Here is a 10,223-nt window from a genome sequence, read left to right as displayed (position 1 = left end):
CCCCCCGCCCCTCTGGCCGGACTCCCCGTCTCCCCGTCCCCGCCCCGGCCGCTGGTCTACTCACGATCTCGACGACCATCAAGACCCCGAAGGGGGAGCGGAGGAACTCGAGGTCGAGGGAGCCCGAGCGGCCGGCGCCTCCGTGCGCCCCGGCGGGGGTGCTGGTGCGGGTGCTGACTTTGGCCGGGAAGTCCGCCATCCTTCCCTCGGCCAAAGGGGGAGCGGGGAGCGCGGCGGCGGCAGCGTCAGGCGGGCGTCGCGTCGGTCCGGGGGGTGCCTGGAAGGCGCGTCCGCCGCCGGTGCGCAGGAGGAGGCGGAGGGCTGGGCCAGTCCCCGGAGCCGAGAGGGGAGGGCCGGCCCGGCCGTTCCTAGGCAGCCGCCTTAACCCTGCCCCGAGCGGAGGAGGCGCAGCCTGGACCAGGCGGGTCCCTCCCAGCCGGGTGCCAGCTCCCCCCGGCCACCGGCGGGGGGGGGGAGGGAATGAGGCGGCCAGATCCAGGTCGGGAACTTCCCGGAGGTTGCGGGGCGGAGCCGGCCGGGCCAGGACAGGGGGCTACAACGCCACAGAGATCCGTTTTCTCCGGGGGATCTCTGGAGCCTGGACAGGAATTCCGGGGGATCCCCGATCCCACCTGGAGGCTGGCATCCCTAGGAGCAATGCGGGTTGCCACCTCCCCCCTGCCACCGACGAGGTATGGGGGGGGGGTTGCAGATCCAGGCTGGGAAACTCCCGGAGGCCTGGGAGTGGAGCCTGGGGAGGTACAGGGGCCTCAGTGAGGTACAGTGCCAGCCAGGGAGTCCACCCTCCAGAGCGTCCGTCTTCTCCAGGGGAACTGATCTCTGATTCCGGGGGATCCCCAGGTCCCACCTGGAGGCTGGCATCCCTTAGCCAGCAGGCCTGGCTGCCGGCAGGGAAGCAGGCGAAGCTCCCTGGGGAGATTTCCTGGATGGCAGAAAGGTCACCACCTACCTTTCCTAGCGCAGGTACAGAGACAGGGGGAGAAGTCGGCAACCTTGTTCCTTTCCCATTAACAATGCATCGCCATTCTTGCCACTCACTTGCCATCTATGGTATCTGGCTGGCCATTGCCTGACACAGGACGCTGGACTAGACGGACCACCGGTCTGATCCAGCAGGGCTCTTATGTTCTGGAGGCTGCCATTTCAAAGCGCAGGAGCAGAGCCAGGAGAAGAAGTTGGCAACCTGTCTCCCTTCCCATTGGCAGCACCTTGCCCTTCTTGCTCCCCATGGCCAACTGCACACATGCTCCCTCCCCCCCATTCCACTCATCTCCTCCAGCACTGCGGCTGTTAGCCTCGGCAGAGTTATTTTAGAGCCACGGAGCCCATCCTTTTGGGTACAGTGACCCACAAGTCCACAATTTACGTGATATGGGGACTCACTTAAAAAACAAAACATGCCCCGATTTTGAAAACGGCAGAATCCTGTGGCCTGCCCTTCTGATCCACAAGACCAAAGGGCACCAGGCTTTCAATTTTTTTAATAATAGATTTTTATTAGTTTTCTATAGACAAAGACACACACAACACAGTTCACAAGGCATAACATCACAGAATAGGGAGCTTGTACTCATTATTACTGTTAAGTTTTTTACGTGCATAATATCATGTTTTACACCTAAACAATTAAGTAATGTATATGCCAAAATAGTTTCAACCCATATTTCTGTTATAGTTTCTATAGTTATAGTTTTGCATATAGTTATAGTCTATAGCTTTGCAAATAAACCTCAATCCACTTATAAAGTCTTGACCATGTTTTCTCAAGAATTTCTTCTTTTTTATCTTGTAGTAACAACATTAATCTGTCCATCTCTGCCGTTTCTAGTAGTTTGTAAATTATTTCTTCTCCTGATGGTATTTCTTCTTTCCTCCAGTATTTTACGTACAAAATTCTAGCAGTAGTTACGATATGTATAATCATATGAGCATCTGTGGGAGAGACTGAGGGCAGCGGAGTGGGGGATTTTCCAGCCAGCCTCTGTGAAGGCTAGATAGGCCTGCTGCTGCCAGAGGAAAAGGGACCGTTGTGCCAAGCCTGGAGAGAAAGGCCGAAACAATCGCCAGAAGTTCCTGGTTACGTTTTACTAGAAAAGCGAGGAAGTCCCTTCCCCAGGGGAACTTTCCACTTTCTCCTACCCGACTTCCATCAGTCACTGAAGCAGAGAATGTCCCCTCCCCTCTTTTATCCTCACCAACAACAGCCCTATAAGGTAGGTTAGGCCCAGGGAGAGGGGCTGGCTCCAAGATCATCCAAGGAGCTTAATGGCTGTATCAGATCTTGAACCCAGCCCCCAGCCACTGATCTACTTGGATGGGGGTTGGCCATGGCCTGCCTCTGCGTCCTGGCCCTGGTATTCCTTGGAGGTCTTCCATACAAACACTAGCCGGCGCCGACCCTGCTTAGCTTCCGGATTCTGGTGAGATCAGGCTAGCCTGGGGCTATCCAGGCCAGGTCATAGATACAATATAGGTTTCTGCAAATGGAGGGACGCCATGGATTTGCAGGGGGGGGAATATGGTTTTTCAAAAGGTGGGGTAACTCTGCCAAAATTACATTCCAATATTTTAAAAGTTGTTCAGGAACATCTTGGGTTGCCATAGCAACCCAAAATAGCTCCAGGAAGAGGTGAGGATGGAACGATAGAAAGGGGGGGGGAAATCAGTGCGTAAGTAGCAGGGAAGCAGATCCAGGCACGGGGGCGGGGGAGGCGTATGGCCCCCTGGGGGGAATAGGATTTCCCTTCTCTCGCAAGCCCTCCTGGGATCCCCTCTTGTCACTCCTATTGATAATCCCTGATAGAGGCCACCCTTCTATTACAATCACAAAGGAACAAAAACCAGTTCACCAAGCATACAAAAAAAAAAGTGACTTTATAAATGAACTGATAGAAAATCCTGTTGGGTTAGCTGGTATGGTTAGTCCAGGAACCACTGACTAGTTAGCCGAGTGCATAAAGCTTCTAGCACAGGAGTGCGTCCAACCAGGGTAACAAAGCTTAGAGCGCCACAAAAGTACACAGAGCCATGTTTCCAGTTCAACAGACTAATACTAGCCTCTTTATTCTAGAACGACAATCTGGATAGGAAAGATGAGAGAGAGGATAGTATTCTAGTCTAGCTAACTAAGGGTGGACTCCAGTGGTGGGAGGCCATCTGAGTTGTGGTGCCAAGATGGGGACAACATGTCCTCCATCTTGGTGTGTGTGTGTGAGGGGGAAGAGTGTGTGAGAGAGAATGAAGAGAAGGAAGGAAGTTGTTCCCTGAGAGCTGACAGGAGAGTAGACATAGGAAGGAAAGGTCAGTCTGACTGTCTAGCTATCTCTGCCTCTCATGCCACAAAGTCTGGAGGCTGAGGCAGAGGGCAGGGCCTTCACTTCCAGCAAATCCAACCACAGCCTGATGTGGCCTGAGGATGCTCCAGGAAGCACAAAATGACACAAGCAGCAGGTGGGGGGGGGATGGGGGGGAAGAGCCTCCTCAATCTCCTGGCAGTTTATCCAATCCTGAAGAGCCCAGTTTAGGGAGATGAGGTATGATTTCCATATCACTCTCCACAATTCCTTATGGTGTCCCCCCCCCAGCCTTTTCTGTTTTATTTTTGGGCATAAATACCATATGGTGGTCATAGGTTTCAGACCCTAGTAAACCACAGTCATTCTCCCCCAAGTCCCCACGCTGGGTCTCTGTCCCATCCTTGGTGACTCTCCTGCATTTCCCAGGCAACACTAGTTTTGCAAAGGACCTGCAACTCTCTTTGCTATGGTCTGGCTGGTTCTGCACTTACGTTACAGGTCTTATGGCTGAGTTTGTCCCTCCCTCCGCCATTGGAGGTTGTCTTTATACTTATTTATTGACCCGACCAAGTCTTTTCCAGAGCTTTCATACTGGCCAGATTAAAAGCCCAGTCTTGAGTGGTTATGAGGCGTAGGGTTTTGCGCTTATCTTAGTCAGAATGAATTTGCTCCTGTTCTTTAGCCAAGATTGATACCATTGCACAAATTCTCCCGGGGTGTCCATTGTATATTAACCTCAGAAGATACTGTATTTCAGCATGTTTGTCAGCCTGCTTTGATTCATATCCCTGTGAGATGGTTACTTCTTTACTTTGTGATTAAGACTCCCCCAAAGAAGGGGACGGCAAAGGATGAGATGGTTAGACAGTGTTATCGAGGCAACGAACATAAAATTAAGCAAACTACGGAGCACGACGGAAGACAGGAGGGCCTGGCGTGATGTGGTCCATGGGGTCGTGAAGAGTTGGACTCGACTGTGCGGCTGAACATCAACAAACCCTAGCAGTTGCAATTTTTTAATCTCCTTTTGTCTATTGGGTAATAAATGATTTACAATAACTGTTCACTGCTCAAGATCTATGGATCACAGAACTTTTATTGGATGGAAGGAAGGAAAGGAGGCTGTCTCGGACCTACTGAGCTCTCCTAACTTCCTAGTCCTGATGGATTAAGGCACCCATTCTGAAGTGTCCTTATCAGGGGTTGGCCCAAGTTGGGAAAGGGGCCATGTGACTCAATAGTAGAGCATCCGCTTGGCATGCTGAAAGTCCCAGGTTCAACCCCCGGCATCACCAGTTAAATAGAACACATGGTAGGTAATGGGAAAGACCTCTACCTGTGACGCTGGAGAGCTGTTGCCCATCTGAGAAGATAATAAGGAATCAGACTAATGGTCTGATTCACTATAAGACAGCTTCTTACATATGTCGACTGAGTGGCCACTATAACAACCACAGAATTGGTGGTGGACCAGGGGTGGGTGAGAGAGACATCAACTATTCCAAGATATATGATTATGCAATGATGTTTAGTCTTGTTGCCTCTACATAGCTGGAGCATCAATTAGCTCCCAGAAGCAGATGGCTAAGGATGGTTCTCTGATGGCCCTCTAGGTCTAGGAGGTTCCTAAGGACATGTCTGGCACTCCTACTGATGCCCGACTTGATCTCTAGAATACAGAGATGATGTGGGCAAGTGGCCCATTCTCCCCAGGTATCCTCTCCAGCTGGCCTGAGTTTGATCAGCCTTTCAAATGAATCGAACAGCTGGAAAGGAAAGGGAGTAAGTTCAGTGAGTACGACTTGACATGGACTAGAGGATATTTTAGAGCCTCCACCATGGGGTGGGTGGTGATGATCACTCATCCAGCACTTCATGCTTGCATGATACTTTCTGGCAGAGCCACTCCTGGAGGTGGGGGGGCCATCCTTACCAGGATCCTCAGGACAGGGTCTCCAAGCCCATTGCATCTAAAGAAGCGAGCACTGTCTCTTTGCCTTTATTTTTCTTTGTTTATTATCTTATTTGTTTTATTTGTGTCATTTACAGTCTACTCTAGTCTGGATGTCACTGTGGTTCCAGGTGGCCAGATCATCCACATCAAAGTCAGGGGCCATCTTTTGGACTAGGCTGAGTTGGGAGAAAGGCCTCTCTCTCTCTCTCTCTCTCTCTCTCTTAAACAAAGATGCTTTAACTTGCTTCTCCAGCAATAACCCTGGACTGGTTAACACTAGAAGACAGAAGGTTGCTAAAATTAGAAGGTCATGACCTATACATGGGCTGGCATGCCTATGTATGGTATGACAAAGACAAAACACAAAAAAACTTTCACAAGCATACCATAAGAGAAGCACTAATAAAGGTATGAATAAGGCTAAAGGACAATTTCTATGAAAAAATACCTAGATGGGTGTCACCGTTGGAGGCCTTTATAATGCCTAACTTAATGAATGAAAATAAGTACGTCAGCTATGAAGATCTACTAACAAAAGAGAATGAATTGAAATCTTTTGAAGCATTAAACATTAATCTTACAAGTTGGGAGAAAATACAATTAAAATCAAGGTTTGCTAAAGATAAAATAAGAAATTTTGCAAAAACAAAATCAGATTTGGACAAAATTTGGCTGTCTTCGGCAGATAAAATGATACAAAAACTATATAATTTCTTACTAAATGAGGAGATGCATACGGAAATTATAAAGCCATGTATGAGAAAGTGGATGAAGGATCTGGGAACTAATATAAGTATAGAGAAATAAAATAAAATGTGGAGCTCAATAAAACTGCTAAGAGCTATACCCTACAAAGAAAACATGTTTAAAATTTCTACAGATGGCATTGGACTCCGGATAAGGTAGCAAAATGCTATAAAAATGTATCAGGAAACTGCTGGAGGTGTAAAAAAGAACATAGGTTCATATTGTCACATATGGCGGCGGTGTGAAAAAGTAGTAAAATTCTGGAAAACCATAAAACAACTAATTGTAGAGATAGTGGGAATAGAACTCCCGTTGGACCCAGAAATATACCTGTTAAATATGTTACCAGAAGGGATAAAATATAATGAGTCACGCTTGATATTATACATTCTTACTACATCCAGAATTCTGATAGCTAAATGTTGGAAATCAGATAAAATCTCAAGTAAAGAAGAATTAATTACAAAAATTATAGAGATAAAAGAAATGGATAAAGTAAACATGATTTTGTCGGGAAAGGATGAAAATGTGTTTAAAAAACGATGGCAGAAAGTAGACAGTTGGTTGGAAAACAATGTCTAACTCCAAAATATGTTGTAAATGATTATAATTTTGTATTACTGTTTGATATGGAAAATAATTAAATAAATTTATATATATAAAAAAGAAATCACTGGTGACTTTGCTCTCCCAGGAGGTTGTTGGGAATGAGCGAACGTATGAACGTATATGCCCATGCATGGCTAATATGGTGGAATCAATTACTCATGTCCTCCTGTTTTCCAGATTCTATCAGGAGGAACGAGACCATCTTATACTGCCCCTTCTGTCTAGATTTAGCCCTCTACAGTCTTATCTTGACTTTAGGCCAGAAGTCCTCGGTAATTTCCTCTTAGAAGACGTTCAGAGCTCAGTGACCTATGCTGTGGCAAAATTTTGTTGCTTAGCTATTAGGAAACATAAACTTATTTTAGCTGGAAAAATTGTATGATTCTCTCATTAACATTATTTTATTTTACTAATTTTATTAATTTTCTCTTGTTAATGTTTTTATACTATTCCTATGTTATTACTGTTTTAATCCTTCTTATGTCAGAATTGTACTGTTGTACTGGCTCTTGCTGTAATAAATTAGATTGATCTTTGGGAATGAGTGTCATGAGCACACTTTCCCCTGGAATAATTCCAGTGGCCTTGACCAGACAACAGGGGCAGGGTGCACAGAAGGGTGTGTGTGTGTGACCCTTGCCCATCTTGGCTCGCTATAGCTACCTAAGGAGGAATGATTAACTGGGTCTAGGCAGTAGTTAATGTTTTACTGAGGTAGGGAGTAATCTCTGACACCTCAATTCCTGAAGAGCAGACTCAGATCATTAATCCAGATGAGCTAGCTGCAAATCCCTGGCTGCCAATACGCACCAGGGCCGGGAAAGGAGTGGTGGCCCCTTCATGCCAGACTTGCTGGGATGATACAGAGATGACCATCTGGTATCTCTCCTGAATGCAATTGTTTGGGAGGCGAGAGAGTGAGTGCCCATTTTGGGGGAGGTAGAATAAATGGGTTTGTTTATTTAATTCATACCCCACCCGACCCCCAAAAATGGGCTGGGGGAGGCTCACAACATAAAAGCAATAAACACTAAAAACAATAAAATAATAAATAGCAATAGCAGCTAAAACTGAAACCCATGCCTCATGGAATAATTACCCCCCAAAATTCCAGTGCCCAAGTAATATCCAGGACAGCAGGGCACTGGGAAAAGGTCATGAACAGGAGGGGCCAGGATGGATCGAACACTGGCCACCTCAACCAAAGACCTGGCAGAACATCAGGCCTGTAGCCAGAAATTTTTTTTAAGTCAGGGGGCATTTAAATTTCGCAGGGGGCACTGGCTAATCAATTTAATCCGTGGGAGAAGGCCGTGACACCCTGGCCTAGGTGGGAAGTCAGGGGGCCTAGCCCCGAGATGCCCCACTGTAGCTACGGGCCTGCAGAACAGCTGTGTTTTAGGAGCTCTGTGGAACTGTACTAGGTCCCTCAGGGCCCTGATCTCAAAATGTTCCACCAGGCTGGGGCAAGGGCCGGAAAAGCCCTCACCCTGGTTGAGGCTAAGGGTTTAAGGCAAATGTTGCCCATCTCCTTCCAGTGGCTGTTTTTAACATTACAAGTGGAGCCTCCGCCCTGACTTTTTGCTTAGTCCACACAGGGGGATAAAGAAGAACATGCATTTGCAACAGGATTGCTGGATGGGGGAGTAGGGTTGCCAGACCAAGGTTGGGAAACTCCTGGAGATTTGGGGATTGTAAAGTGAGGAGGGTAGGGACCTCCGTAAAGTACAATGCGACCAAGTCCACCCTCCAACGCATGGGGGAACTGATCTCTGTAGTCTGGAGGTGAGCCGTAATTCCAGGGGATCCCCAGGTCCCACCTGGAGGCTGGCATCTCTTGCCCACAAATACGCCTCCCCCCTTTGTAATGTTGCGTCCGCACCAGTAGGTGGCGTGCCTGGCCATCCATTTAAGATTATACTTGTTTTTTTTTCAACGAAGATACCAGGCACCCTTTTTCCGGCGTATCTTTGATTGTTGTCTTGCCTGCGGTAGTCGGTGGCGTCCTTTCCTGGTGCTGGTCTTTTTTTGGAGTTCCCTTTCTTCCGGCTGTAGCGATTCATTTCCGGCCAGGGGATCCCCAGGTCCCACCTGGAGGCTGGCATCTCTTGCTCACAAATACGCCTCCCCCCTTTGCAATGTTGCATCCGAACCAGTAGGTGGCGTGCCTGGCCACACATTTAAGATTATACTTTTTTTTTCAACGAAGCGTGTCTGGGTTAGGTTCAAGTTTGCCTGGGAATCATGGGCTTTGTTGAGGGAGGAAGGTCCGTGCCCGCCAAATAAACGCCTCGGACGTGGAGGGCGAGGGATAGGAGCTGACCTCCCCCCCCTAGTCTCTTTTCAGCTTTTAGAAACAGTAACACCCCCCCCACACACACCTGCTGGAATAAAAAGTAAAAGTGGTCTTCAGCACTTAAAATATTGAAAGTACGCTGTGTTGATATTATTCGATAGATACAAGCTTTATAACTTTGGGGCTGCTTGCAATTGAGATTTGGGTGTTTTGCTTCGACTTGCAACTCTCCCCTCTACTGACACATCAAGACAACATTTCTGGTTCAACGGCGAAGAAAAACACAGTTGGAAGAGTCCGCCCGTGTTTCTGTACTGCGAATCCCGACAGCGAAAATGAGCGTGGGAGAGAAGCGAGGCTTTTTGCACAGCTCCCTAGCCTTTCGGCAACAGTGCACCCGTATGAAAGAGCAGAAGCCACGCCCGCCGTACTGCCCAGCTGTTGTGTGTTCGCAGACACCGGGTCCGGTTTGCGAAGCCAGAAGCCCGGGAGGCCTGCTGAAAGCAGAGAAGGAATTTTTAAAGGAAGGAAGGGGCAGGAAAAAAAATATCAGCTTTGTCAGAAGTGGGATTCGAACCCACGCCTCCAGGGGAGACTGCGACCTGAACGCAGCGCCTTAGACCGCTCGGCCATCCTGACTGACTGATTGACTGGCTTGTTTTCTCATAGAAAAGATTTTAAAAGGGTGGGTGGAGGACTTTATCAGCCCCAACAAGTTTGCACAGGCGCGTTTTCATTTTCATTTGCTGCCGTTTGCTCCTGCCGCAAATATCCTGCTTGAAGACCCGGCGCAGTGGAGAGGGGGAGAGAGAGACCCGTTTGGCGTGCTCTGGGTCTTAGTGCCGGCGATTCATTCAGAGAACATGCTTTTATAAGAGGCAACCAAATGACCCATCTGGAGATTGTCTCCTGATTTCTTGGATTTTGCTTTGGGACTCACGCGGCTGGTTAAAAACTGCCTTCGACTTCAGATTTATCAGAAAGCCTCATATATCCAGGGTCTCCAGGCGTGTGTTTGTTTGCCGCATCCGCAAGCCGAGCAGATAGTGAAGGAAGGAAATGCAGGGAGATGTCTGGTCCCAAGCCAAATCCCCAAAGAAGACTAACCAAGACGGCATGAAACTGCGGGCAAGCTTTCGAGTTCTGCAGAGCTATTCTCCCCCCCCTCCCCGCCCCTTTTAAACATCCAGTCTGATTAAGAGTTCTGGGGGATTCGAAAGGTCGCACAGCACACTGTTTTGCACACACATCAGGTATTGCCAACATGCCTGGGGCCTAGAATTCTCCTGGGATTACAGTG

At 48.2% G+C, this 10,223-nt stretch overlaps 1 protein-coding gene and 1 non-coding gene across 2 annotated transcripts in view; both read right to left on the bottom strand.

Moving 5' to 3' along the window:
* The window catches only part of PLLP (plasmolipin), a 30,853-nt gene extending 30,503 nt beyond the window's left edge, over positions 1 to 350 (bottom strand). Inside the window, exon 1 of the mRNA XM_015412821.1 lies at positions 65 to 350. Coding sequence (XP_015268307.1) covers positions 65 to 199 — 135 coding nt within the window. The 5' untranslated portion in view covers positions 200 to 350. The remainder of the gene's footprint in view (positions 1 to 64) is intronic.
* A 9,129-nt stretch (positions 351 to 9,479) lies between these two features.
* Positions 9,480 to 9,562, bottom strand: TRNAL-CAG. The gene has a single exon. It is a non-coding gene; the product is annotated as a tRNA-Leu (tRNA).
* Between the last annotated feature and the right edge of the window lie 661 nt (positions 9,563 to 10,223).

Source organism: Gekko japonicus, unplaced genomic scaffold (genome assembly GCF_001447785.1).
Source record: "Gekko japonicus isolate JY-2015 unplaced genomic scaffold, Gekko_japonicus_V1.1 scaffold1029, whole genome shotgun sequence".
NCBI classification, from domain to species: Eukaryota; Metazoa; Chordata; class Lepidosauria; order Squamata; family Gekkonidae; genus Gekko; species Gekko japonicus.
Note: the sequence above shows the minus strand (reverse complement) of the source record. Positions and strands in the feature narration are given on the sequence as shown.